This window comes from Aspergillus uvarum (assembly GCF_003184745.1).
Source record: "Aspergillus uvarum CBS 121591 unplaced genomic scaffold BO82scaffold_17, whole genome shotgun sequence".
NCBI classification, from domain to species: domain Eukaryota; kingdom Fungi; phylum Ascomycota; class Eurotiomycetes; order Eurotiales; family Aspergillaceae; genus Aspergillus; species Aspergillus uvarum.
Genome location: NW_020291314.1, coordinates 311,383 through 339,047, shown reverse-complemented (window position 1 = coordinate 339,047; position 27,665 = coordinate 311,383). Strand labels below are relative to the sequence as shown.

The window sequence follows — 27,665 nt, the reverse complement described above, 5'->3', positions numbered from 1 at the left end:
GGGCCAGGCTTAATAGTGTCAAGGAATGGTTTCTATCAAATGGTTTTAAGCCATCTCACGTGACTACACGCAATATCAATCATACACTGTTCTTACTCGCATGATTTTCTTTTCTATCTTCCCATCAGGAGTCGCTGTCAAGAACAAAAGGGCTCAAGTCTACATTTCCCCGAGTGGGCAGCCCCGTTGGTGAGGGAAGGTGTTAGCACATCAGAGGTGGCCATTGCGAACAGCCTACAGCCTGGAATGGTTCGCAGCTGTGAAAAGTTCGAAGGATGCGTATGGTTGGAGTCTGCTACTGCATACTATACTTACAACAGCTCGGCAACTTCGAAGCCGGGTTCGACCTTACTATCTCGCCATATAATATGATCTATGAAGCTAGATTGTCTCCCTATCAAAACAAATGAGACAAATTAGTAATGAGACGGCGGAGACTATACTTGAACTGTGCAGAACAATGCTTTTCAGTCGGAGACTTGGAGTACGTGGGAAGAAGATTTTTCTCTCTCTTGTTTTGACCTTCCCGAAACCTTAACCATGGAAAGAGGGTAGGGTTAATGCACCCGTCCCAGCGGAGTCCCCACTGGTATATGGAGTCTGAATGAAAAGAACTTGAGTTGTTCCATGGAACCACTCGATAATGCCATTCATGAGCTTTGCAGTCGGAGACTTCATCGAGCTAGCTCGGAAAGAAATAGGCTGATTAATGAGCCTAGTCGTTCGCCTGGAGCTCGGGTTCGCAAGTCAATGGCGACAACACTCCAGAACACAGTAAATTGCGCCCGCAAGCACTAATGATGGTAAATAACTAAATAGCAATTTTATTGACACGGTAATCATACCATATCGTGATCTAGGTCTCCTTCCACCTGAAATAGTGCTTATGTAATCGACAAGTTAGGTACCAACTCATGGAACCTTTAGGCTGGATCTTCGCATCGACTCGTCACGAACATGGTTGACAGCTTCGTGTTTTGACTCTTCTTATCTGAACTACACTTCTCCTGGTGTCATACTAATTTTAATCCCAGAGGTGCCAGGCGTCTGTAGCCACAACGGTTGTGGTTACACTATGATGCAGACATAAATAGATTTCTACTCACACCACCTGCATGCAACACGATACCCATGGAGTATGCCTCGAGCTGACCTACAGCTCCACGTCTCTTTGGATATATATCTATGTATCATGAGGCACCTCCTAGCCTGACTGGCCCTTTGAGCTGCCCTCACTTCAGGCGCCAGTGCAGCAGCCACGCCAGCCCAGAAGGTCTCTAACACAAACCAGCCGCGACTGCGACGGTAAAATCATCGGTGATGTTACACCCCAGACGTTCGGCTTCGTCAACCTTGTGAAATCTGGATCGGACAAGCTTGTTGCGATGTTGTCCTCCAGGGAGGGACCCCGAACACGAACTTCAACGTTCGCTTGATTCAGCTCAAAGATGGGAAGGCTGTGGAGTGCGGTCCCTGCACCAGCGGAGGCGCGACGTTGACCACACACAGTGACGGAAATGGGAATGTGAATGTCCAGAGACCAGTAAGCCCTGGGGCAACCGCCGCATGGGTCGATCTCAACAACCAGAACAAATCCGAGGATTTCTTTGATATTGGCCCACTCACGTTTGGGTGATCGGACGGGTCTTTGGTGGTTAGAGTTCGTTTCTTTGTTTTCTTGAGTTGATTCGGCGGTGTCGATCTGTCCAGACATCTGTATGATATCCAGTGTACTAACGCCTGAGGGCTTTTCCGCTCTCTTAAATTTTCGATTGCTCTTGTAGGAGTGTTCAATCAGACCTACTACTAAGGTATGTGTCATGTGATCTGTGCTGATGCACCGAGCGAGTTGCTCGCACAGATGCCATATCAAACCTAGAACAACATCAAGAGAAAGCTAACCAAAACTTATTCCAAGTGCTCTTGAGCAGGCGCGGTCTCTGTAGAAATATATACGCGCAATAGATATGGTGGATGGTGGGCGTGAGACTGATCACAGGACAAATGCGAACTAAGCTAGATACTTACTACAGGCAATCATTGACAAATTAGGTGTTTGAGCCATGAGAATAAATGGTTATTTAGGTACTTTATGCACGATCCGTCATGCTAAGAGTCTAAAATCGATTAGTGACAGAGTTTCAGTATGCTTAGAACCAAATCAACAGATTTAGAAATACTATAGTTGCGATGTCCATCACATAACTAAGCTATGTATGTCATCTTCGCGCCCTTCGGATGATCCGTCTTGGCAGCGGGGATATTCCCGACGCTGGGGTATTTCCGATCTATCTTCCATTCCCGATCGCTGCAATTCCATCCAGATAAGAACTGCCACATCTGCACATTCCCCAAGAACCTCAATGCTAAGAACAGCTCTTGCTTCTTTTCGTCGTCTGCCTCCATTCACTGCAGCAAAAAATTTCACAATGGGTTCCAACGCCGCACGAACATTCCTTGCCTACCAGCACGACGCGAAACTCCAAACGCTTGACACCATCGTAACCGCCGTGTTGCCCTTCTCTGCCCTCGAGGAATCCAACCGCCTCCTCTTCAAGCAAGGCACAGATGAAGACCACATTGTCATCACAGAGCAGACTATCTTTCATCCGCAAGGTGGCGGCCAGCCCTCCGATGTGAAAACCATGAGCCACACGTCCACCGCCACCAAATTCACCGTCACAGCCGTGCGGATGGGCCAAGCCCCCCGCGACGGCCAGGTCCTCCATCTCGGTCGGTTTGAGGGAGTTGCTAATCCCGACGCATTCTTCAAGGCTGGAGACTCGATCCAGCAGGCGATCGACGCCGAGAAGCGCCTCCTGTACTCGCGCCTGCACACCGCGGGCCATGTCCTCGGCTCCGCGGTGCGCCATCTTCTCGAGAATGAGGTCGAGAATTTTGACGAGCTGAAAGCCTCGCACTTCCCCGATCTCGCGAACTGCGAGTTCCGGGGCCTGATCGACGGGAAGTGGAAGGAGCCCATTCAGGGCAAGGTAGATGAGTTCCTGGCGGCCAAGCTGCCGGTGCAGGTGGAGTGGTGGGATGAGGAGGACTTTCGGGCGAACGGGCTGGAGAGGTTGATCCCCGATCGGGAGGCGCTGGGTGTCCCTGCTGGGGAGAAGTTCCGGGTCGTTCATATTGTCGGGGCGGAGGTCTATCCGTGTGGTGGGACGCATGTCGAGACGACGGATCTGTGTGGGCCGGCGAAGGTGCGCAAGATTTCGAGGAGCAAGGGGATCTCGAAGATTAGCTATGTGGTGGAGTGATATGTTCACATTCTGTCGGACGCGATAGATTTAGATACACTGGATAATACATGCTTTGACTGATCATGATAGTTCGTGCCCGAGAGACGTAACATTCTTCAGTCTCCAATCAAGTTACGTCAATATCTCCGTTGTCCACCAAGTCTGTGATACGGCCTCACAAGTAGCTCTCAGGGTTTCAGACCAGCGACCAGCCGGTCCCCGAGGGGATTAATACTCTGCTCAAAGCCCTGCGGGGTCGTGGTCGTTCACGCCGCACTGCTCCCCGGTACCGCGTTGCCCCCTGTGAAGCCAATATACAGAACATCTGCCTCATTATGTCCACTATTTGCGTCCATCGATGACCTAAAGCACAATCTCGCCATCGAGAGCGATGCTTCCCCAGTCTTGCTGCCTCCGTTTGTATCTCCCCAGATGCCGTAATGCTAGCGCCATACATTTAGGTTAATCAAGTGTTCCAACCATTTGTTCAGGGAAAGAGGATCTTGCCAAGGGGGCCACGAGTTTACCAATTGTCCACCACAAACAACAGCCATCACGCTCAGCGGCTGCACACCATAAGTTCATGTTTCCGAAGACAACGTAGGGGTGGACAAATGCGTTTAGATCGCCGAGATCGTACTGGCGGAGCTGATCGCGGAAGGTGGTCTGGCTCTGCTTGGAAGGGTCGTTGCGACAGCCTCCCGAGGTCGAAGAGACTCCGTTGCAGTCGACGTCCATATCTCCATATCCGCCGGCGGAGCTGATGAACAACGCCCCGGCGATGTCGCCGCAGTACTGGGTGGGTTTCGAGGCACTGGTGCCGTCGTTGAAGCCGGAGGCAACGACGCCTTTACATCCTTCCCTGTGGTCGTGGTGGATTCGGATGAGATTCTCGGGAATCCGGTATGCCTGGATGTCGAATGCGAGTACAAGAACCAGGCTTGCGGAATGGAACATTGTGAGTGAGTGTCAAGATTTAGGATTGGAGAGGAGGGGTGTGTGAGAGCCATAATCTTAATGGCATGGCATTTAAGACAGTACAATTGACTTCATGGCAGGCATGGTGATCCAATGTTTTCAATGGCGCTCGTAGGCCTTGACTGGGTATTATGATTGCACGGTGGTCTTAGAAAAGTATCAGTGGTAGATCAGTTGGTTCAGCAAGCCACCAACCTACGTCGCTGAGCAATTGAGTTCTGGGGTCGGAGTCTATGATATCTTGTTGTTGTCAGTGAGTATTACAAACTAAATCTCGTCCTATTGTTCTTCTCTGACGGCAGAGGTCTCGGCTTGATAACTGGACTTGTCAAGACAGCGCCATGCAAAGCGTGCACTGGTTCATGAGCGACATAGGAACAAAAAGGAACAAGAATGTCAAGCAAAAACATACAACAGAAGGGATTCGCTGGTGGTCACCCACCCAACTACTAACCTCCCGGCGTGTGGCTTAAGTACGGCTGAGCGGACGGGAAGCCCTGTTTTCCACACCCTGTGGTCGTATGTGCTTGAGGAATTCGTTGCTTGAAATGTATAGGCAGATAAGGAGCCCTAAAACATGGGAGCGATCTTTTCACGTCATTTACCTGTGCAAGATACATATACCATTGAGTTCTCAAGATGGTTGCTTGAACCAAACTCCTTGCTCTCAGTTGCACATAATATTGATCATAGAGGTGATATCGCCAATGGGGCCATGGTCAAAGTTCAAAGCTTGTTATATTGAGTGAGATTAGTAAGAAGACTTATATGATAGTTAGTCAGACGACTCAGTGTCTGACCAAGCCCGGCATGAAAGGCGTAATGCGAATTTGTATGGTGAGGTGGTAAAAATGAACGTCTGCCTGTGATTTCAGGCTGAAGCCTTGATGCTGACTACCTGCCGATGGAGTCCACTCAGGTGATTCACCAGTGTTTCTGCCACCGCCTACCATTCTTGCTAGCGGGGCAGTGGGGACTTGAGAAAAATTTGTGCAACACTGGAAAAAATGGAACATGAGATGAACCGGACATCGAGATACAGAATAGACAAAAAGTGAAAGCCCAACGCGGGGGTTGAACCCGCAACCTTGAGATTAAGAGTCTCACGCTCTGCCGATTGAGCTAGCCGGGCTGCTTGTGATGACTTTCCGTGCACTCTTGGCTCTATACTGCAACTTTTACCAATAATCCTGTCCTCCATGCTAAAGCTAATGGGACTCGGAGCACATCCTGCCCTTCACCTCTCTTCTCATTAGCCATGCACATTTAAATAAATGAATTAAGTCGTAGAACATAAAGCAGATGCTCGTATATTAATAATGGTGGCACGGGCAATCCTCGGGCTGATTGTGTGGACTGCTAGGTAACTACTAGTAGGCGCATTTGAAATATATTTCCTTCCTTTGGCATGGTGTTTCCGTCCTCTTTGAATCAACAACCTCAATGCCCCGCACACCCCTCTGGCTCTCCTGCCACCCCTATCATTTGTGTCAGCGTTGCTAAGTGATCCAGCCACGTGATTCCATTCATCTCGTTTAATGCGGGAATGTAGCCAGTTACACAACCACCAAGAATCATATCAAACACGTCCCAGAACCACCCTCTCCTCTGAAGCCTCAAATCGTTGACAATCTGCGAAGGTGCTCCAGCTAGTGCTTATTGCCATGTACAAGAAGGACCATATTCGCAGACGGCCAAGGACCTGTAAGTAAAGACGATTTCCCAAAGCAATTCGTAGAAAGTCCATGCAGGGTACAGTTTAAAGTTCCAAGCTACTTGCGTACTGTTCAACAGTAACTGAACACTTTCCACTCAAGGCAGAGTGCATGTAGAAAATATCTAGCTATCAGCCTCGCGTAAATGCCGTGGGTTTAGCGTTTTCACCCACCCTCAATGACAGGTGTCGCTGTGGCCGATCCTGGCAGAACTAATTTAGATGCGACCAAAAAAAGGTGCAATCTCAACACCGAGACTACTTGTTGCGCAACGTATCATCCAGAAGCGCTCGGTTTCTTCACTTCTCACGAACCGCAATACAGACCCGATTCTCGCATATGCTACTTTGCTGGAAATATGAGACACACCAAAATTTATCTCATACCAGTAGGTAGTTACCTTCATTCACTTTGCACGCGAATCGCGCAGGATGGACCGATTAGATGCCTCAGTTGCCAGGGGGCCTTCAAGGCTCATGCATGAAGGCAGGTTCAATATCGCTGTAACCCAGCCAGTGAAGCTCCGTGGATGGAAATGCAGAGCCAAGAGAGGAACCAAGGCAAACGTTCAATTGTGAGTCATCCTTGCCAATACTTTCTACACTTTACCTTATCGCTCCACCCATGGAACGATCAGGACTGGGGTAGTTATACAGGCTCATTCAGCCGTCGGCAATGCACTATCAGGCAACTTATCACTGCTAGGCTGTTAGCGATGAGCCCAGGTATTGATTACAAGGTAGATGACGGCTTGGACGGGAGGGAAGCTCAATTGCGGCCAATTATCCCAATGATGGGGCAAATCAAATCGGCGTCACCGAAGAACCAGTGACTAAACACAGAGCCAATAAAACCTAGTGGCGGTGTTGTCTCGTCGAGCCCGATTAGCCTGGCTAATGCTTTGAAACTGGACAGAACATCATTGGGACTGGCTGTGAAGTCATTTGGCTCCTTGGGTGTGCCACCCTCTTCCCTCTTCCCAGTCCTCGTATCAATCCCACATTTGTGAAATCCGTAACGTTGCTGCGTACCGGTACATCCCACCCTCAGCTCAACACACAGCGAGGGAAGGTCACCGTGAACATGGCCTGCTGTATGGTCTTGTAATTTGCAAACAAGGCGGCTTTTCTGGTGTGCCTGTCAGGGGCCGGCACCAGAGCAATCACCGTGACACCTCGCCATTTCATCGCTATGAACCGTAAACACCAGCAGACACTTTTGTAATCATTTAAGCTCATTTATCTGGCAGCTTCTCGAAACCCGAGCACCCAAACCTCACATTGGACTGACTACCATCATGGCTGATACCCAGGGTTTGCCTGGTGGGTGGACTAGCATAGTTCCTTCGTACTCGTATACCCCGAAAGATGATCTTAGTCCTTATAGCACCAATCGGCGCCGGCCCAGGTACCGTTGCCCCTTTCCAATCGTCTGATAATAGAAGAGACTGATGAGATCCGGTCCAAGCTGACTGGCTCTCATTTTTTGATAGAAATAGCAGCAAAAGCAGCAATGTACCTGGTATCTGGTGTGACTGGAGGGATTGTCCCAGCCGCCCGGCCTTCAACAGAGAGGCCGACCTCTGACGGCACATCCGGCACACCCACCTTGCTCCTGGGTCGTATATATGTCTCTTCCCTTAATGCGGCCGCTTGTTCAGCCGTCATGATGATTTGCTGGAGCATCGGCTGCGCGTACATTGATATTGCAACACTTGGCCGAACTGAATTGGTTTAGTCCAGATTCAATGGAGTGTGGCCTGGGCCTTGCTTGGGGTTTCACGGGGTTTTCGTTCTTTGATGTGGATCTCGGCAGACTTTTGAGGGCTCCCTTTATTCTGTTATAATTCCCAGATCGATGTGGAGACGTTTGATATCCTGTTCATTGGATTAATCTTATAATTTTATGATCCTATTTTTCCTGGACCAGATGTCGTGATGGATCTCTGATGCCAACGGCTTGCAGTGTGTGACCAATCACCGCTGGCAAAGTAGCCTTGCCCTTGATACACTCCACGAAGCAAAGTAGCACATACAAAATTCGATGTCAGAACAATGCGACATGCTGGCTGCCAATTACTAGTGCTAAGTATTCTTACGCGGATTTTGTTACGGCACGGTCCGGATCAGCGCACCGCTTCGGGCAAAACCGTATTACGTTCCATGACATGGACAGGAACTCGAGAGCTAAAACGCTCGAGTCTCGCTATCTTGGGAAAAGGCCCTCTAGTATGCCCTAATGGGAATACCATATCTCTCTCTCCTATCATGACCCTCTCCTTGAATTATGTCTACCGGGAGCCAATGGATAGTTCGAAGATTTTTGAACATTCAGCAAGCCAAAGCCATCTCCTTTCACCCCCCTTGAGTATGTATGTACAATGGTTGAAAAAATATGTATGCAGAAATAAAAACAACAGATGAAAGAGACAACACACGAGTAGATTTCACAGCGAGCTCAAGCGACTCACACTGGAGGCCTTGCTCACGCGATGACCGTGGTTCGCCTTGTTGTCCGCGGCCAGCGTCTGGGCGAACTTGCTGCGCTCGCGGATCTGCGGGCCCTTCCAGTAGAAGACATAGATCGGGATGACCACCAGACAGGACAGGCAGGCCAGGATGGTGGTGGCGTACTCGACGTGGAACTTGTCGCCGATGTTGGTGTACATGGGGGTGGTGTACATGGCCGCGATACCGGCCAGCAGGTCACGGCAGAAGGCATTGCCGCCGGTAGCGGAGGCGGAGTAAACGCCATACGCGGCGACCATGTAATCAACAGACGACAGATAAATGGCGTAGTTGGCGATACCGACCATGGCCGAGAAGATCATGGAGACGATCCACGGCACCCCATACTCCTTGCCCAGAGAGGTCCAGGCGAACCCGAATAGTCCGATCGGCTCCAGCAGCGCCAGGTACAGCAGCCACTTCAACCGTCGCTCCGGGGGCAGCGCATCGTCGCCCTGTGTCTTGCGGATGTGCTCATCACGCCAGAACCAGGGGAAGTACGAGAAGTAGGCAATCACGTAGGCGACATTTATCGGGATGACTGCCCACGCCTGGCCGAGCACCCCGAAGCCCCAGCCTTCTGAGTAGACAATGCTGAAGCCTTCCAGGAAGGTGAAGATGAGTGCGTCCGAGAATCCGGATAGTAGCGACAGGCAGAGCACGATCGGCTCGCGCAAGAACATGTAGAACGGGCGCACCCAGATCTTTCCGGCTTCTTTGAGGGACACTCGAGGCTTTTTCAGTTCGTTGGGGCCGTAGATGTTGGGGTCTTCGCCGGATTTGCGGCGGCGCTTGGCTTCGCGGTCGATGAGGATAGTGGATCGGCTTTCGGGCATGAAAAAGATGATGGCCTGGGTGACGGCACCGAAGATGAGCTGGATCCAGAAGAACCATTGCCAGTCCAGGACTGTCGAGATACTGTCAGTAAATATTTATTCCTCGCTACAAGGCCAGACTAGGGTCATCACTTACAGCGCTCAATCGGACCACCAATGACTCCACCAATACTGGTTCCGATACAGGATGACAAGACAATGAAAGCGAGGGGAAACTGTTGCGTGTCTGCCTCGTAAAGATCTGCAATCAAACCAAGAGTGACACTACCGCCTGCAGTTGAGATTCCACCCTACAATGATGTATGTGTTAGTCGACGAACTGCCGATCTCGAACGTTCGGGTGGGAGCCTACCAATCCACGAGCAACCAGAATCGTACCCCAGTTCGGGGCCAAAGCAGCCGGGATCTGCCAGATGTTGATGAGGAACATAGAAAGCTGGAGGATCGGCCACCGACCGAATTCCTCACTCCATGGCGCCCACAGCTCACAGCCAACGGAGTACGTGATTAGGTAGATCATTTGTCCCGTTCGGGCCTCCTGTTGGCCGATGCCGAAGGCTTTGGATAGAGGCTTCACAGCATTGGGAAAAACGGAAGTGTTGAAGTTCATGGAGACCTGGACAAAGGCGATGGCCGCGAGGTACGTCCATTTCTTCCATCGGGGCCAACAGTAGGCCAGCTTATCGTAGCAGTCTTCTTCCTTCAATTCCCGCTTTCCGTTCGAACGCAGCGAGCCAACCTCGTCTTCAGCACCTCCATGCCAGGGGGGTACGATGCGGTCCCCGCTGTCCTGACTGTCGCTGCCCTTCTCCTTGTCGGAGAAGGTACTGCTCGGTGATTGTGATTCGGCCCGGCTTAAGGGGTCAGCCATTGTACGAGGCCTTTACTGTACTGTGTGAGAAGAAGCGTATCGAGGGAAGATCTAGTAGCAAAATTTCATATCAAGAGGGGAGTTCGGGGTTGAAAAAGAACCATGAACGTGGAGCGAGCGGGGCAGAGGAGGGGGAGGCGGGGAAGAAAGAATTTTTAAAGGTCGTGGGACTTTCCTAAAAGAGATGAACTATTTACTCGTGTACTCGTATGTGTACATTATGCTACGTCGATGCGTCGTACTATTAGGGCAACTGATGCGCATGCTATGCTGGACTGTGGAATGTTGTCATAGTTCGCCCCCTCGACCTCCACCGGTTGATTCCCGTTGGTCCCGATTGGGGGTCGGCACGGCCTCCACTTGGCGGTGCCGATCCACAATTCGGTCTCCGACCAACATAACACCACGGGCCAAGAAACGATCTCACTCTCGGCAATAGAAATTTGACTGAAAGATGGCATGTGATGCGCTGGTTCGTGTCGACATAATGATTTTTCCTGGATAGATAATCTGATCCGCTTGGCTGAAGGGAAGTCTAGATGGTGAGCCAGGAAGTGTCTGTGGTTGTCACAACCCTTTTCCGGGTTTGTTGATGGTGTCATAGGCACATGAGCGACACCGTAGCGTTGGACCGAGCTTCTGATGGAACTCTATGGCACTAGAAAACTGATCGGGAGCGAATGATCGTTCTGTGGAATCCAGACGGTCAGCAGGGGCAGACCCACATGGAATGCTTATGATATCATGCTTGGATTCTCACCACCAGCTCCTACCCAGCATTCTGGAAGGGTCTGGCTTGCGAATTTCTTCTTCAACGTGAAAGGCAATGTGGCATAGAGATCAATAGAACAATAAAGTTCAAAGAGTTGACACAATCCGATCAGTGACATATCATCGATCATCGAGCTTGTTATTGGGTTAGGGTTTCTCCATCACAGCACATTCCAGGATAAAACCGGAACCCGAAATCCGAACCGTGGTCAACCTACTGATGCGATCATGGAAAGTGACGTATCTGCCCTGCATGGTTGCGGTTAAAAGTTTTCCTCTATCAGGCACTTTCCCTGTGCTATGACGTTCTCGAGCTTCTCAGCAGCAATTCGGTCGCAGTTTGCGGCTGTTGATAAGTGGATCGGCGGGTCGCGCATGCTTAGTGTCCCCTGGCGATCCACCCCTTGGTGGCGAGACCAGACCCTTCTCAGAACCTCTCCGTGCTTTAATGATAAGTTATGTTTATGTCGATTACAGAAGCACTATGCATTCCTCCCAAGAGTTAACTTATACATAATATACTGTGTAGACAGAGTACAGAAGTTATACCCTTAGCTTTGGTTTGTATATCCTCGGATCTTCCCGACGATTCGGCGCAGTATTTGTGTCGGTGTTCGCGCGCTATTAGTCTCAAGCGCAATGTTATTCTGAATAAAATATAGCTCTCTTGTCGAACTCTGCGATGATTTATAATATGTTGCGGTTGAGAAGAACCAATATCAGGTGGTGAGTGTTAACGTGAGCCACCTGACTGGAATGCTAGGCTGATGCGATCGTGATGAACTGACTGGTGTCAAGATGCTTTGTCATCATTTTCGAAATCTCTGCTTGTTCATTGACAACTAGAAAAATATTGAGAAGTGGTGCTCTCCGTAGAGTTGACGTCGGACGTATGCGACCTAATGGGCTCCTGATCTAGGGTCACGACTTGATTGACTCTCTACGCAGCAATCCAAGTGTAGAGGCTTGCGCATGGAAAACGTGGGAAGAATCTGTATAAAGCGTGAGCTGACAGCACAGAAGATAAGCGAACGTCTTTGCATATCTAAGACAACGGTATACAGAGTCAAGACAGCCACATCGCCCGCCTCACCCGAAGTGGTCTTCCTTTATACCCATTCTCAGAATTCAGATCGGATCCGTTCGCTGGGACTCTGTCTCTGACAAGAGTAGGCTTGCACTTATCATTGACTTAAGGCTTTGCAAATCGACCGGCCCCCATTTTTGATAAGGACCTGCACTGATCACGTACTGTGATCCGGATCGAGTCCGGAAAGCAAAATCGGTAGACCTTGCCAGGTCTCGCTCGCCGGTTAATCTATGCATCTTGCCTCACACCCACTCCTACAGCTAGCTACCCGGGAAACCTCGAGTGACACCAAATTCATAATTTGATAGTTAGTACAATGTTGAGTGGGCTTAATATTAGAAGATTAACGGTCGTTGAAATAGGTCTCTGACCTTTTCTTTTTTGAAATGCTTCATGATGCAGCCGTGGTGTTCTCTATGTGTACAGTACCCAGTAGACATTTGACCCCACGTTCTAACTTCTAGGCACGGTAACTTGCCCGAGGCATCTGTGGTTCATTGGTTTAGGCTAGGTAGGCCCCCTTGCTGGAGTGAATCGAAGGGGCGAGGTATGATAGGCTGATACTATATCTTTGTATGCCTCAGGCATTACACCCAATAGTATCACTGCTTCAGGCTGAGAGTCATCTGTCAGCGCACATCGGATGCAAGGGGCTCTGGCTGCCCTGTCAACATTTTGAAGAGTAGATTCACTTAATCAATCGAGACGTGTATGTACAGTACTATTCTCAGACTGCTCGATACTATTCTGCCCCTCAGGGCCAGTGAAGTGACTGTAATAAGTACTCTTACTATATTTGACACTTTATAGCTTGACCTCTCTTTGTTTCCTCGCCGTGCTTATAGTCGTCTGCTATGTACTACTTTGTGCATGAGACAGCTGCTTGTGAAAAAGCCAGAATTGCGGAAATATGAAGCAGACTATCATGAATCTTGATTCTACTTAAGCACTTGAGAGATTTCAATGAGCAGAGTTAGTATTGAAAACTAGATTCATATAAACATTTATTGCGGACTTCGTATTTCGGAATTTATGAGTATCTTGACTTTAAAGACTCACTTATTTCAAAGCCCAAACGTGGGCAAGTTCGTCCATGCCGATGAATCGCTCACATTTTTTCCAGAACCAAATAAATACTGTTCCATCGTACTACCGACCATTTCCAGGCCCGGAATACCGGTGTTTCTTTCGAATATGAGCTTTCAAATTATCCTCCCTCTTGAAGAAACCATTACAGCCACGGTTTTTGCACCTATAGTATGGCTTCGACGACGTGTGCATGTCCTCAATATGTCTCCTGAGATTCCATTTTCTTCGAGATTTGGTTGTATACTCGCAGTATGGGCAACGGTAAATGGTGGTATCTGTGCTTCTATCATCAACGGTTAGTCAAGGGCTATCAGAAAAGTCGCATGATGCTAGACTCACCTGCGAGCGTGTTGTGCAATAGCAATCTGACCACTATTATGAGCGTTCGCTGGGAAGGAGTCATCACATCGGGGTCTCTGAGAAAGTTGAGCAGAAGTGACCTGCTTGTTTGCCGTCACCGTTTGCACATTGCAGCCCGAAGTGGCTTCACTCATATACGAGACTCCTTGTGAGGCCCCCATCAAAGTATGCATAGATCGCACCGTGTCCATCTCAATCCCTAAACTCTCCGCACTCCACTGCCAGTCAAGGCTGGTGAGTCGAGGATCAATTGTCGCTGCTTGGTTGAATACACCCTCACTCAATAATCCTTCATCCAATACCTGCAAATTCAACTTCACGTTCTCATTGTAGGCATTGGAATGATAGCTATCGAGGCCCAGCGGGCTTGAGGTAGCACAAGGAGTAGGAGTCATGTCAAGCATGTGTGGGTTCAAACCGTAAACAGCCAAGCTAGACACCCCTTCGCCGTCTAAGCTTTGGGCTTTGCGTGATGAAGCGATGGCTTCTGGTTTGAACGCTTACTGGGGGATATAAGAGCAAGATTGGAGGCACCTCAGCCAGAGAACACAAGGGAAGACATTCATGCTCGAGCAAGAGATACATTTTCCTTCCACCCTTTTTGAAAGTGTTTTCTTCTACAAGTCTTGTTATTTCCTATAATCTATCGCTCTGAAGTTAAAACCTAACAGGTTAGTACCGACAGGGATTCCAAGGCTAGGCTGCCAGATCCAAGTGCTATGATTGTTGTCGTAGTGATGTCCTCTGCCTACGGCTAGGAGTCCATAAACTGCAGTATGCTGAGAGGCGAAGACTCATGATTTTTTCATTTCCGACTTTTGCTTATCGCGTCCATAGCCTTGTCTCATACCGCAATCGTTTTTGTGATAGCTGCCCTACATTACCTGATAAAGTCTTGGCGACAGTAGACTAAAGCTCCTCCAAATAGAGTGATGCCAGATAGCGTACTTTGCAGCCATACCCTGAGATTATGCTAGTGGTGTGGAAATATCGTCAACGTCTGTCTTCATAGATGGCTCCTGGGGAGTCCCTCTGATCTTGGTCTTTTGGCCGCCAGAACAAAGGGATTCTGAGAAAGCTCTATCCAAGCCTCAATCCAGGTACCCGTTCCAATAAGCGCGAGAAGCTATCCGGTGTGTGTAATACCCACCCGCTCGAAGGATCTTCCGGGACTAGAACCCGTTTCCGACAAACGCCCCTCCAGCTGGGGGAATGGACAAAGTACCTCATTTGAACCCAGCTTATCGAACCTCCCAACATTTCTAAACTTCTCAACCTTTAAGCCTTACCAAACTTACCACGTTGACCAAGAAGTCAAGCGATTGGACAGGTTGCATACTACGCCAATGCACTACATCTCGAGCTTCTTATGATGACTACTTGAAACCCACATCTGCCAAGAAAAGACACTCCACTCATACGCAAAGCGCGCACTGCCTGCTTCTAACTTGTTAATAACTTGGAGGAGTGGGTACAGTTTAGTTCCGACGTTGCTTTGAGTCCAACCGGGTACTTGTGGTGTCAACCTTGAGCCATAGATAGGCTCACCGAATCAGTGATCGGGTTATGTTGGGTGAACTGGGCAAGAGTACGGAGTCCTGATTTGGGAGAACACAAAACACAGGTTACCTTTGGTACGAACATACCGTACCTCAAGTATGATAGTCACTTGGCAGAGCACCTAGCTTTTGCATTAATTCATTTATCTACCTAGTTGCTTATACACATTTCGGAAGACTGGATAACAGAGGTTAGGGGACTGTGGGGCGTGAAAGGCTATATTAACCTGATCCAGCCGGAGTTAGGTGTTCCTGACTACCAAGTGAGATATATTGCAGATCTCCGACTTTGGTAATGTTGCGCGTATCCCGGGAAGAGCAGATGGCACGTAGATGCTCACGAATACTTACAGGAAAGAGCCGCATCAAGAGCACGTTCTGGCCAAAGAAAGACAAAATTGGTGAAAAAAAAAAAAAAAAAAAAAGAAAAAAGACTAAACAAGCATGTAGACAAGCACGACGTATCTGACCCTCCTTTCAACTTTGGTGGCTTAGTCTAATGTGACCCTGAAACACATTGCGGGGCACTAATATCATCTGCCAACGAATTGCATGGAAACTTTGACGTTTCATTGGTGAATGCACCTGGCCTCCTTCATCTTAAAGCAGGCGATCTCTTATACTGCGCGAGATGGGAATAACATAAGAATATTTAGAGCCCCAGTCAGCCCTGATTTCGGATGTACTGTCCAGATCCATCTTTAGTAATCATCCAATCCTTGGGTTTTCTCTCTCCGCACAAGCGGTGTGACGGACTGTTCATAGCAAGTGCCAAGGTGAGACGGCTCAGAACTCTTTCCATTGATTATCCTGCCCGTCTTCGCCAAATAAGCATCGCGGATAGCTTTTAGGTTTTCTTAGCACGAGACTCGGGAGTTGTCTCCACCCACCCAGTTGAGGTGAGCAGGGGTACCGTGCCCAATCACCAAAATCGCACCTTACCTCGTCACGACCTACTACTTGAGCCACAAGCTCGACTGAAATTGATGTTAAAAAGATCTATCTCTGTTAGACATGATTCATGAGGCCATAAAGTACTTTTTTTTATTTTCTTTTTTCTTTTTTATTTTTTTTTTTTTAGCTCCGTGGCTTGCTTTCCCATTTATGGGTGACATCTTACTATAGAATAAGGGACGAAAGATAGTTGCCGCTCAGCAACGCTCCATACACATAACAAATCCAACGGATGTTGAACCTCGAGCGATGATTTGAACATAATCATTGTCCACATGAAGTGCTTTGCCAGGATTTCATGCTGCCGGTGACTCCGCTTTACCCGCGGCTAAAGGCGCGCTGATGTGCTTTCTCGGACCAAGCACGCCCTCCAAGCACTTATTATGCAGTGACGCCTCAACAAGCCTCGGATTCAATTATGTACACAAGAAGGTGTGGCTGGGTTCTCAACCGCCCGAAAATACTACACACCTCCATCTTTCGTGGGGTGAGTCTACAGTGCCAAAGTATAGTATCTTGAAGCAACACAAAGTATCCACCCAACGGACCCTTAAACACGAGGTAAGCATGAGATAGCCAAGTTCCAACTAGGTCCTCGGCACTATTCACAGGCTTGGTCGGTAATACAAATTTTACTATGATGAAGAGAGTCTCGCCAGCGTCTGGTGTTCTGCAGAGTGCACTGTTGATTACTCATTGCCCCCTCACTAGTAGGCTATGCACTCAATCTCAACCCATTTGCGAGCATGGACAAATCCTAGCGTCTCGGCTGAGACTTCGCCTGTATGTATAGTGTGATTACTGTATCCCGTGACTCTGGCCGAGATTCCGATGCCTCAGGAGAGCTGAAATGAGAAGAGTTGCACGAGCAGTACCGATCAGGGGAGAAAAGAGCACCACTAGTCTTGATGTTGGCATTTCTGAGCTAGTGGGTTGTGTAGTTCGTGGAGGAATATATTTTCTGCATATTTCTTATGCAATGTACTGTACAATCTTGCTTTTGCTTTTATATTCCCCCAAAATACATCGATCCGCCGACCGGGGAACGGGGGAACGTGGGCCCAGACTCCTAGAAACACGGCTCCAGATCGGCTATTAGCGGCGGTTCGTCGGCGGATGGACCGTCCTCCCGTGGTGTCGTGTCACCCATTCTAAGCTTCTTATCTTTAATCAAAAAAAAGAGAAAAAAAGAAAAAAAAAAGGCACTCGTGGTCGCATTCCACGGGTTGGGTCCAGCTCCACAGTCCTGGGATACGAGTATCTTCCCTGGGGCTCGGTGACGCGAGGTACATTTGTCTGCTTGATACGTCTTTTTGTTCTGTCCGATGCTTGTGCCCAAGTCGGCGCAATCAACCACCCCATTCTCCTCCCCAACAATCGCCCCACTGATCTTGTACCTTTCGCTTCTCGTGGCCCAGTGAACTCACTAGATCGGCGTGATACTTAAGGTGCTACCCGGTAGATGGCGGCTCCTGCGCTGTCGGACATTCCACTTGGCAGGGCTAGAGCAATATGATTGGCATTCTCTTCATTGACATCGCAATGCATGGATTTACTCCTGCTTTCAGGCGGCGGGCAGCTAACTTCGGTCATGTGATTTTTAACCCTTCCCCTCTGGATTTCTTGCTTCTCTATGCGCATACGTCACTTGCAACATCTCTTCTGTATCCTGAGCATAGATATGACTTATGAGAATCTCTAAAGGTTTTCGACCACTATGACCCTGCAAAAAGGTGGTATACAACCCCCCTCCCTCTTTTTGGTCCTCCTGAGGGGGTAAATGCGAAGCTCTTATCGTCGATGGTTCTTTACTTATTCGAACGGATTATGCTTCTTACCTTCCACAGCCTGCCTGACCGCTCAATCCCCTTATTCTCCTTGGTCATCCATAACAGGCACAATGGTACTCTCAGCTGACAAAGCAAGAACATAGGTTACAATAGGCTTTACTAATAATTAATTATAACTAAAAAGAGATATAAGTAATTACAACACCAAGAACAACAATAACAACATCTATTTGATAAATCACAAGAATCATAACATCTATAAAAACAACCAGGATATCTCAAATCACGCGTGTAGCAGTAACAAAAGCCATGATAATAACAACACTAAGAACAACAAGAAGAGCATTGATAAAAACGACCAACAACAGCAATGTTTGTCGCTTGGATAGCCGTATGACAGTACAAGAACCCATTCATGTAGAAGGAAGGATCACTAGCGAGGACCCTGATGCCCGTGCATGCGCATTGCGTGGTCATGGCGGTTGTCGTCGCGGTTAAACCTGTCACGGCATCCTTCATCAGGGCAGACGTACGAGCCCGGCCATAGATGGAGAGATTTGATGTGTCGCCAGAGGTCGGCTGTTCGCTTGAAGGTTGGGCGGGTGCCGCAGCCTCTCCAGTCGCATTGGACGGGGCTAGATGTCGATGCAGTCCTGGATTAGCTGTGAAGGTTGACCCGGGAAGGGGAAGGGGGAGTGAAAGGGGGTGGGCACTCTACCTATCGCGATGCTCTGCTGCAAGCGCTGGACGAGCAGTGTTCCTGCTACGAGGCGACACGTCCTGTGCGCCAGGTAACTGTTGACCTGGAACACGGACAGCAGAAGGATAATGTTGTCGGCGAAGGCTGCGGATCGACCTAGCGCGTTCCCTCACCTGGGGGGAGCGTCCAGCGTGGGCTGTCGGCGAAATCTGAGGGTGCTGTTGGCCATCAAGTTGCAGATCAATGTGTGTCGGGGTCTGCGCCATGGAGTCAAAGTTCTGCATGGGGTCAAAATTGAACCAGCCATGTCTCTCTTCCATGAAGTCAGCCCACTCTAACATTGCTTCTTCGAACTCAGAGTAAGGAGTAGGATCGTTTTCATCTGGGAAGTTGGGGGTATCGGGCATGACTATGATATCCGACCGCGAGAACTTGTGCCTGTGAGATGTTTAAAGAATGTGTCGATGCTGAATTCGAGTGTCTGGGGGCAGTCGGGAGAATTTATACTAGTCTTGTTGGCAATGAATAGAAGCATGAGCTCAGGAACGCCCGCAGCCCAGGATCAAGGAAATAAGGCAAAGTAGGCACAGGATAAACAGCATGGATTTTCAATGTTGGAAATTTACTTCTTCACTCGTCAATGGACCAGATTGGTCCGGAAGGGCTTGGTCTTGCCAGAAAAGATCGATCGCTGCAGTTCTTAATGATGCCATCTAGCTACTCGGTACTCATCAAATGCGCAGCACGCCTAGGCTTGTCAAAGGATTCCCTGAGTCTACCCAGCTGTCATTGCAGCAATGATCCAATCAAGATGAAGCTGTGCAGGTACTCACTAATGGCCATGGGGTCTGAGGAAAAACTCATGCACCTGATACATAGTTACATACCCGCTAAGTTATCCGTAGTCTGCGGGTGATTCCAGTCCCCGCCATGAGCTGCATTATAGGCTGTTGCCGAGGAAAAACCTCGGCACCACCAATCTAGGGAAGGCATTCTTCAGCGCCTGACTGGGGAGATACCTATTATTTTTCTCTCCCAGCGTTGCAGAACTCCACCCGCCAGATGTAACAACAGATCGCCCGGACTCCTGAACATGCCAGCCAACGCCCGAACACCCGAACTACAAAAAGAAATTAGCCCAATCTGTGCGCACGTTCTCGGCGAGCTATGCATCCAGTTCAGTTGCTTTCCTGTCCTTCAAGTGGAGTTGATGAAGAAAAGAATATATTTCCCGGGGATCAATTTTATTGAACCTATTCTGACGGACAAATATCTCAATACCGGCTTGACCTACAACGCCCTATGAAAGGGTATTCTAAGAAAATGCACCTCAACATTGGGGTACATTAGAAAGGCAAGATTGCGAGTCTGTCAATAACTTAGCTACGTAGTTATTATAGTATTGAGGAGTTGGTGCTCTCTCCGCTCTTTCAAGAGGGCGCGCCGCCACTGCCACTGCCACTGCCTGCGGGACAGTAAACTGAACAGTGCCGCATCCATTGACGCCTTGATTCTGCACACCTGAGTCTCAGGAAAAAGATCTCATGGTAATGACAGCCAGATGGTATAATGACGGCACTGACGTAGAGTCCTGTCTTGTAGACGTATTAGAGATTAAAGAGAAGGAAATGGATCGGGAATCCACTCTAAGTTATTTTCCTATTTCTAAGGTATTTCTCCTCGCGAATCTGGATAAAGGTAAGCAAATAAAGGGGGAAAAAATCCATTCTTTACATTTCTGGATACTAGCATGTAGATGATTTGACATGGTGAGGGGAACATGCATCATTTTCCAGAAGGGGAGCGAGGCCTGCCTGCATCTTCACCGCTCCCACGGACTTGACGACAATCTTGAGCACACATCAACAAAGTATAAATCGGAGTGGGCGTCTCCACGGTGCGGTCTGCAAAGCTCAAGCGACTTCTTGGTGGAACGAGGGGGAGCCTGCATTGTCGGAAAGTCGGCATCGCCTCACTCCAGGCAACACGCCTGTTGCCCTGGGTCTCTCTTGGGTCCGTCCGCACAGTGTCGTCGTAGGGCAAGGGAATGGTAGGAACTGCTTCTAGACCTTTTCTAAACTATACTATAGCTATAAGGTCTTGTAGTGTAGCTGCAGTCAGAAAAGGGGGCAGTGTCCCGACTGAACAAGTTCAAGTTGATCGTGCAGACTAGAGCCTTGGCTGGCCATCAGACGAAAGTTGCATCAGCTGCACCAACCACACCTCCCTTCATTTCCCACAAACCCGGTCGGCCATAGGTGTTGTTCCTGGAAGAACAGGTTCCCGCGCTGGGTCCAGACCCGGCCAAAGAAACCTCCATGCCTGATCTTCAAAAGAGCCCGATAATCAGAGCTGGATATGCTAGCTCGCGATAAATCGGAATAACAAACCACGGAACTGTAGGGCGGGTTGACAGATCAAAGCGGGTCAGCTGAATCAACAAAGCCAAGGTGATGGAACGAGACCCGGGTGGGTTGTAGTCGACTCTTTTTGTTCCTTGAGCATGTTACCGCATTAAGGATATAATTGCGCAACATTTGTTTTATCCTTGATTAGGAAAATAAAAAAGAGACTTTTAAAACGGATATTATTATTTTCAGTGAGTGCACCCTACTTTGAGAGGGTCGGATTTCTCGAGAGGAACCATGATTGCTAGCAACCCAGTTACCAACATGACCTACTCTTTCAGTGGCCACACTTTGCTGCAAGAAAGTCCTATAGAACATCGTTAAGAATCATCAGATTATCCAGCGAAGGCAGTCATCTGGGAGTGTGTAATCAGCGAAGAAGACACACCGAACGCACGAATGCAACAGACTTCGAAAGCGCAGCGGTTAGTACTCCGTAGAAGAGTTTCAAAAGGTCCGAAGTTGTGATTCATGCACTGCTGCACAACCCAGCCCAGCGCAGCCACGTTGCCGGCCTCCTATGGCCCGCAGGCGCCAACCGAAAGAAGCAAACAAGTTCCGAAACAGCTAGCGCAACTACGGCTGGGCTATCGGTCTAGCAAGTACTTAACTTATAACTGATGAATCCTGCACTGGCTTGTACCTGCGGTCAAGACTGAATAAACTACTTGAAGATCTCTTGTTGTAATGCGTCAGATGCTAGTAAGTGGTCCATTATTCGATGACAATAACGCAAACGCTCATAGAGCCTACCCTACGGACTCGAAGCAGATCAGCAGATACGGATACCTTCAGTATTAGATTCCACGGTCTCGACCTCGATTTCAACCGAATCTATGCGACACGACCATGCCCAGGACGAAGACCACTCTTTGGCCCACCCACCAACCCACCCTAGAATCACAGAATCACTCAATCAACACCCGCAACTTCTGCGCCCACGTCTCCCTCGGCCGAGGCGGCCGCTCCGCCTCCAGAATCTCCTGCAACCCGGACACCAAATCGACCTCAGAGGGCTTCCAGGCCCACGGATCGGACCGAAAGACCACGCGATGCCCGACATACAGCAGCACGAACGCAGGGATGCCGATATACGCGGTGAAGAAGTTACTGGCGGACCACTCCGACGGAAAGAAGCAAGTGAAGCCGTTGATGAGCATCAGAAACACGGAGCCGACGAGCCCGAACCACATGCCGTAGGGCTGCAGGCGCGAGGCGTAGGGCTTCTCGAGGCCCTGGGCCTTGATGGCCTTATCGAACCGGAAGTACACGACACTACAGCAGATCCAGGAGATGAAGCCGGAGGTGTTGGTGAAGTTGATAAGCCAGTTGAAGACGGTGTAGCTGCCGCTGCCGACGGCCATGTAGGCCAGCAGGGCGAAGAGGGCGGAGACGCTGACGGCGAGGTAGGGCACGCCCCAGCGATTGCAGGTCTTGAAGATGGTCGGGGCGTTGCCGGCGACGGCGAGCGAGTACAGCGAGCGCGACGACATGTACAGGAACGAGTTGCCGGCAGACCAGGCCGACGTTAGGATGGCGGCGTTGACGATGCTGTCCAGCACGGGGATGCCGGCGTTCGAGATCGCGACCACCCAGGGCGACGAGCTGGCGTCGGTGCCGGTGCCGTTGATCAGTTGGGGGGCGTTGGACGAGCAGATCACCCCGATGGCGAGCGCGCCCAGGATGTAGAAGATGACCAGCCGGTAGATGTATCGTCGCGCGGCTTTGGGGAGGTTGCGCCGCGGCGACTCCATCTCGCCGCCGCTGATGACGATGAGCTCGGGCGCGAAGATGAACGCGATCGCCGACTTGACGACACACTGCAGCAGGCCGACGAAGCGGCCGGCGTCCCCGTGCACGAGGTAGGTGTTCATCGCGCCGGGATCCTTCCAGTAGTGGAACCCCAGGCGCTGGCGGTTGGGCCCGCCGCCCCAGAAGAGGATGAACGCCAGCAGCAGCAGGCCGACCAGCGTGATGATCTTGATGCCCGCGAACCAGAATTCCGTCTCCCCGTAGAAGCGCACGGGCAGGAAGTTTAAGAGGACGATCACCACCAGCATGATCGTGATCCAGACGGCGAGGTTGACGTTCGGGTGCCAGTAGTCGATGACCATGGAGGCGGCGACGATCTCGTACGGCACCAGGATCCCCAGACTGTACCAGTATAGATAGCCCATGGCGAAGCCCAGACTGCGCGACACGTAGCGGACGGAGTGGTGGGCCATGGTTGCGCCGTGAGTCGGGAGATAGGCCCCGACCTCCCCGAGGCCGGTGACGAGCGCGTAGACGAGCCCCGAGATGAAAATGTATCCTAGCAACAGCGACAGGGGACCTCCGATGTGTAGCGCTTGTCCTGATCCGACGAAGAGGCCGGTGCCGATTGTACCTCCTACAAGTCATGGAAGGGTCAGCTCAGTGATGCAGTACTGTGGTCGTGGCAGCCGAACAGACCTAGCGCCATGAGCTGGACATGACGGCTCTTGAGGCCACGCTGGGTGGGCTTGTAGCGCTCATCGAACAACTCGCGCTCGATCATCGTGCCGGGCTTGACATCCATGGTCGCAACCTCTGGGCCAGGGCGCGAGGGGGTAACCCCCGAGGATTTTTCATGGGTAACCATGATGATGATGATGATGGCGGACACGTTAGGTGGGAGCAGAGAGAAATCCGGGGGAAGATGGTTAGTTGTAAAGACAACTGGGGGAAATCCGGTGGACGTGCATTTCGAGTGACGAAGAAATCACGTCGTGCGACCTCATCGATTATAAGCGTCAGATCGTAAGTTTTCTCTGGACCATAGACTGAGCCGTTAGTCAACCTTGGCAAGAGTGAGTGTGCGAGATTGTGACGAGTGAGATGAATCCCCTCAATCAGGTCGAATGTAACACAGAGAGAGGCGTGGAAGATTAAGCGATAAGAAGATGCGGGGAAGCCCAATCGGTCACTGCGTTGGCTTGTTGAGAAGTGGTGAGAGCTGCGCCACAGTCATCACACTAACCGACTTCAGCGTCGCTTATCTTCCTGCTTTCTAACAAGGACTCCATCCTTAAAACGTGAACCGTCAGGGCTTCTGGAAGGCTGAATCCCTCCGTCGCATGGCTGGCGCTATCCAATCCGCGTCCTCTGCTAGCCCGCCCTTCCGCCTGTCGGGTCTAGCATGTCGCTGCGCATCTTATCTGTTCTCAGCCCTCCCCCTCCAGGGTCTAAGGACCCCTGATCCAGTGGCTGGCCGTTGAAAAAGCCACTTGACCGGTCCGACGACCGGGCCGGGTAACATATCTGGTATTCGAAGCCTTAACCTCAGTGACCTCGAGGACTCACGAGATTGTTAAGCGAGATGACATACTTCTTGGCGGGCTCGCTTGGAGTGAATACCGGCAAATCGCGAACCTCGGTTGGATCAAATCAGCTGGCAGTCCCAGAGACTCGGCCAATGCACAGTGGATGATTATAAGCGGTCGCTCAAAACACCAAAAAAACCACAATAGGCAATAATCAATTCGTCAATGGTCATTAGTCTTATACTGTATCGCTGGTCTAGACGACACAAAAATCCAGAGTATCAAATAGGGTATCGTCAACAACTCAATCATGCTCCTTACGGTTAGGAATCCCTCCCCCACCCACCAATGTGGTCCCAAGACACCATGACCACGCGACGTTCGCTCCCTTCCGTCCCCAACTGCCGTAGCAGATCCATCTCGTGCGCACTCAGCATCTTCCCATCCCTCCGTCGCTCCCACGCCGCCTGCGTGACGATGGGCGCCAGCTCCTTCGCGATGGCCGCCTCATCGCGATGACACGCATAGACCGTCTGCGACCCCCAGACGCGGGAGAAGTACCAGACTGCGCGGACGACGTCGTAGCGATGCTCGAGGAACCAAATGACGGGCCAGGTGATGATCCAGAGCTGCAGGATGATGCAGAACCAGTAGGCCAAGGAGTTGTTGCGCAGCTCATTGATCCAGTGCGGCGAGTAGATCGTCAGCTCCTTATTGGCGAGGGTGATGGAGATATCGATGTTCCCGTGATAGTTGAGGTTGCGGAGGTGGGAGATAAGGAGGGAGCGGAGGGTGGCCACGTCGAAGCCGACAATGCTCCTCGTGAAGCGAAACCTTACCGCTCAGATTAGTACGAGGCTGAACCACCCCAGCCAAAAGGAAGGGGGCACATACGACTTGACCGGCCCGGGATCCAGACAGAACCGGTCACACCAGCCCATCAATCCAGGTTCCTCGCCTTCTTCGCCCACCAGACCCACAATCTCCCCCTCGGACGCATCCTCCACATGTCCTCCGCCAGATCGACGCGTGTGACCGGCCCAGGTCTCCGACCGGGAGCGACCCCCGCGATACGCCTCCTGCCCGTCCCCATCGCGGACCACACTGCACACCCGCCAGCTATCGCGATCCTCTTCGTCGTTTGCAACCGCGTCGACCTCGTCTTCGTAGTCGGGCACCGCGTCGTAGTCGCGGACCATGTACTTGTAGAGATCGATCTTGAAGTCAAAGTCGACGACCGTCTCGTTCCGCGTGCTCTTGTTGTTATTGTTGCTGTTGTTGCTGTTGTTGCTGGTGCTGTCGGTACTAGTCGACTCCTCGCGGGTCTCGGTGTGGGAGCCGCGGACGGTCAGATACGGTCGCGGAGGGGTCCGGGCTTGGCGCACGATCAACGCGTAGAGGGCGGACGGGTCTTCGCTGAGGGCAGAGTCCAGCATGACGCTGCGCTTGTCTCCCGCATCGGAGGTGGTGCGATTGGAGCTAGGTCGAGGGACAGGAGGTGGAGGGGGGTTGGTCGTAGAGGGCGCCGAAGGCTGCGGTGGTTGAGGGGTGACTGGCCCAGCGGCGATGGTTTCTTCGTACGACGGGGGTGGAGCGGTGGGGTTGCCCATTTTGTGGGGGGCAAAAGTAGGCTTTGAGGAATACTATCGGGGTGTTGCGGAGGATATGGCTAGCATGTTAAGTGTCGTTGTTGCAAAGAGGACACATAATGCGCAGTACATGAGGTAACGTTAGAAAGTGTAGCCTCGAGAAACGAGGCGGAGCTGCTGTGGCGCTTCAGCCTTGGCCTTGGCGCTTCCCGCCCTATAAATAAACTACCTTACGATCCCCACTACCAGCTATCTTTGCCTCTTACAAGTGGAGATATCTCAAACAATCAGAATCACTGGCTAAATATTTTATTCAATCTCTCCACCGCAGTCCTTTGCTAGTCCCCTCCTAGGATGCTTGTTCCTTCCTCACCAACAGTCTATGTCGACTGCGCATTGATGGCCGCCACGTGATCCGTCACCAGGCACGTAAAGTCGCTGGTGTTATAGTAGAAGGTGTTCCCATCGTTGGGGGACTGGCCCCAGCTGAACGTGGTGCCATACTGCCAGTACAGATCGGCGGCGATCCCCGTCGCGTTTCCGGCCGTCTGCTGCCAGGGGCTCTCCACGGCGCAGTGGTTGGAGGTCACTCCGTACTCTTCCAGCAGGCACGGCTTACCCACAGCCTTGCAGGCGGCCGCGTGGGCGGTGATCCAGCCGTTGCCCCAGTCGTAGGAGGTGCCCCCTGCGAACAATGTTAGTATCACCGACTTCTTATTCAGCATGTCAAGACAACATACAGCTATCCGGGTACAGATGCAGAGTACCGAAGTCGATGGTCGAGATGCCCAGATTCTTGGTGAAGTTCAATCCCTCGCCGTAGGTGTAGGGGTAGCTGCCGTCGGAGTCGACGTCGAGACCGAAGCCCTCTGTTTGATGAAAACCGTTAGCGTCGGATGGGGAAACGGGATATGATCTAGGTCAACCGACCATCGCCGATTGTGACCAAGTGCTTCGAATCCAGCGACTTGATATACTTGGACGTGTCGGAGATCCAGTTGTACAGGACCGAGGTATCGCAGCCGTTGCAGCGGGGCTCGTTGGCCAGCTCCCAGGCGAAGATGGCGGCGGAGCTGCTGTAGCGCGAGACGACCGCCTTGATGTAGTTCTTGTAGGCGGCCTGGATGGCGGTGTTGGTGTAGAAGTCGGTCTGCGCGGCGGCGCCGTAGGCGGTCACGTAGGCCTGCATGCCGCCGTAGTCGGTCCATTCGTTGACGAAGTTGATGATCAGCTTGATGCCGTACTTCTCGGCCGAGGTCACCACGTAGTCGAGGCGCTGGAGCCCGTCCGCGCCCGTGTTGATGGTCGAGGTGCCGTTCGCGTGCAGCTGATACCACACCGTCCCGTCGGCGGGCTTGGTGTTGACGTCGTTGAACCCCCACACCCGCAGGATCTTAAGGTCGGACGCCGCCAGCTGGCTCATGACGAGATCCACGTCATCGTTGTTGGTCAGGAACCCGATCCAGTACGAGTTGGTGCCGGCGAAGTAGCCCGTCTTGCCGTCGATCGTGAAGTGCAGCCCCGAGGTGCTGGGGAAGGCGGTGGTGGCCGCGTTGTGGTTCGGCGTCCGCGGAAGAGCCGTCGCCAGCGCCAGGCTGGCGAGACTGAGGAGCATGTGAGAAAGCTTCATCTTGGTTTTGTGGTGTTGTCGAGTCGCCTGGCTCTAACTATCATGCTTGCCTCCTGCGCCGACCTGCCTCTTCTTATAGAACCGTGATTCGGGGCCATTGCAATCGGACCATCCTCCGTTTCTAAAATGAGAAGCTCCTTGAGGATCGAGGGGAGTCTGTTTCGTATAGGGAAGGAAGTCCACTGGACATCCGCTTGTAGCACGGAGAGACGGTGATCGTCAGGGCAGTTAATCAATTCGGCTCTGCTGGCGTTTTGTCCGTGCTGATTTGGGAATGGCGGATCGGCTG

At 51.0% G+C, this 27,665-nt stretch overlaps 8 protein-coding genes, 1 non-coding gene and 1 pseudogene across 10 annotated transcripts; 1 reads left to right on the top strand and 9 right to left on the bottom strand.

Moving 5' to 3' along the window:
* Positions 1–1,024: 1,024 nt before the first annotated feature.
* BO82DRAFT_363518 (uncharacterized protein) lies at positions 1,025–2,041 on the bottom strand (the record flags this gene model as incomplete). The annotated part of the gene is made up of 4 exons (XM_025636907.1): positions 1,025–1,073; positions 1,158–1,183; positions 1,289–1,875; positions 2,029–2,041. The coding sequence occupies 4 exons, from the start codon at positions 2,039–2,041 to the stop codon at positions 1,025–1,027; spliced, it is 675 nt and encodes a 224-aa protein (XP_025493540.1).
* Positions 2,042–2,345: 304 nt separating this feature from the next.
* BO82DRAFT_353033 (putative alanine--tRNA ligase) lies at positions 2,346–3,280 on the top strand. Its single transcript, XM_025634859.1, has one exon. The coding sequence runs from the start codon at positions 2,430–2,432 to the stop codon at positions 3,264–3,266; it is 837 nt and encodes a 278-aa protein (XP_025493539.1). The 5' UTR covers positions 2,346–2,429; the 3' UTR covers positions 3,267–3,280.
* Positions 3,281–3,436: 156 nt separating this feature from the next.
* Positions 3,437–4,205, bottom strand: BO82DRAFT_373372 (annotated as a pseudogene; the record flags this gene model as incomplete). Its single annotated transcript has 4 exons — positions 3,437–3,496; positions 3,539–3,691; positions 3,776–3,814; positions 3,846–4,205. Coding segments are annotated over 4 exons (612 nt in total).
* Positions 4,206–5,285: 1,080 nt separating this feature from the next.
* Positions 5,286–5,358, bottom strand: BO82DRAFT_t118. Its single transcript has one exon. It is a non-coding gene; the product is annotated as a tRNA-Lys (tRNA).
* A 2,949-nt stretch (positions 5,359–8,307) lies between these two features.
* Positions 8,308–10,374, bottom strand: BO82DRAFT_382407 (sugar transporter; the record flags this gene model as incomplete). The annotated part of the gene is made up of 4 exons (XM_025637930.1): positions 8,308–9,355; positions 9,421–9,574; positions 9,637–10,138; positions 10,361–10,374. The coding sequence occupies 4 exons, from the start codon at positions 10,372–10,374 to the stop codon at positions 8,388–8,390; spliced, it is 1,638 nt and encodes a 545-aa protein (XP_025493538.1). The 3' UTR covers positions 8,308–8,387.
* Positions 10,375–13,165: 2,791 nt separating this feature from the next.
* Positions 13,166–13,869, bottom strand: BO82DRAFT_363514 (C2H2-type zinc finger protein; the record flags this gene model as incomplete). The annotated part of the gene is made up of 2 exons (XM_025636906.1): positions 13,166–13,388; positions 13,445–13,869. The coding sequence occupies 2 exons, from the start codon at positions 13,867–13,869 to the stop codon at positions 13,166–13,168; spliced, it is 648 nt and encodes a 215-aa protein (XP_025493537.1).
* A 4,332-nt stretch (positions 13,870–18,201) lies between these two features.
* BO82DRAFT_400727 (uncharacterized protein) lies at positions 18,202–18,875 on the bottom strand (the record flags this gene model as incomplete). The annotated part of the gene is made up of 2 exons (XM_025639214.1): positions 18,202–18,403; positions 18,487–18,875. 2 exons carry the CDS (start codon positions 18,873–18,875, stop codon positions 18,202–18,204), a joined length of 591 nt encoding a protein of 196 aa, XP_025493536.1.
* A 2,894-nt stretch (positions 18,876–21,769) lies between these two features.
* On the bottom strand, positions 21,770–23,803 carry BO82DRAFT_353028 (proline permease PrnB). Its single transcript, XM_025634858.1, has 2 exons — positions 23,328–23,803; positions 21,770–23,265 (listed from the first exon to the last, which is right to left on the bottom strand). Exons 1-2 carry the CDS (start codon positions 23,494–23,496, stop codon positions 21,785–21,787), a joined length of 1,650 nt encoding a protein of 549 aa, XP_025493535.1. The 5' UTR covers positions 23,497–23,803; the 3' UTR covers positions 21,770–21,784.
* A 561-nt stretch (positions 23,804–24,364) lies between these two features.
* BO82DRAFT_353027 (uncharacterized protein) lies at positions 24,365–25,872 on the bottom strand. Its single transcript, XM_025634857.1, has 2 exons — positions 25,052–25,872; positions 24,365–24,991 (listed from the first exon to the last, which is right to left on the bottom strand). Exons 1-2 carry the CDS (start codon positions 25,765–25,767, stop codon positions 24,481–24,483), a joined length of 1,227 nt encoding a protein of 408 aa, XP_025493534.1. The 5' UTR covers positions 25,768–25,872; the 3' UTR covers positions 24,365–24,480.
* Positions 25,873–26,365: 493 nt separating this feature from the next.
* Positions 26,366–27,387, bottom strand: BO82DRAFT_353025 (glycoside hydrolase). The gene is made up of 2 exons (XM_025634856.1): positions 26,677–27,387; positions 26,366–26,615 (listed from the first exon to the last, which is right to left on the bottom strand). The coding sequence occupies exons 1-2, from the start codon at positions 27,374–27,376 to the stop codon at positions 26,473–26,475; spliced, it is 843 nt and encodes a 280-aa protein (XP_025493533.1). The 5' UTR covers positions 27,377–27,387; the 3' UTR covers positions 26,366–26,472.
* Positions 27,388–27,665: the final 278 nt, after the last annotated feature.

Coding starts and splice junctions, on each gene's coding strand:
- BO82DRAFT_353033 (XM_025634859.1), top strand. CDS start 2,430: ATGGGTTCCAACGCCGCACGAACATTCCTTGCCTACCAGCACGACGCG.
- BO82DRAFT_353028 (XM_025634858.1), bottom strand. CDS start 23,496: ATGGTTACCCATGAAAAATCCTCGGGGGTTACCCCCTCGCGCCCTGGC. Junction 23,266..23,327: donor TGTCCAGCTCATGGCGCTAG/GTCTGTTCGGCT, acceptor CATGACTTGTAG/GAGGTACAATCGGCACCGGC.
- BO82DRAFT_353027 (XM_025634857.1), bottom strand. CDS start 25,767: ATGGGCAACCCCACCGCTCCACCCCCGTCGTACGAAGAAACCATCGCC. Junction 24,992..25,051: donor GATCCCGGGCCGGTCAAGTC/GTATGTGCCCCC, acceptor CTGAGCGGTAAG/GTTTCGCTTCACGAGGAGCA.
- BO82DRAFT_353025 (XM_025634856.1), bottom strand. CDS start 27,376: ATGAAGCTTTCTCACATGCTCCTCAGTCTCGCCAGCCTGGCGCTGGCG. Junction 26,616..26,676: donor CTTGGTCACAATCGGCGATG/GTCGGTTGACCT, acceptor TTCATCAAACAG/AGGGCTTCGGTCTCGACGTC.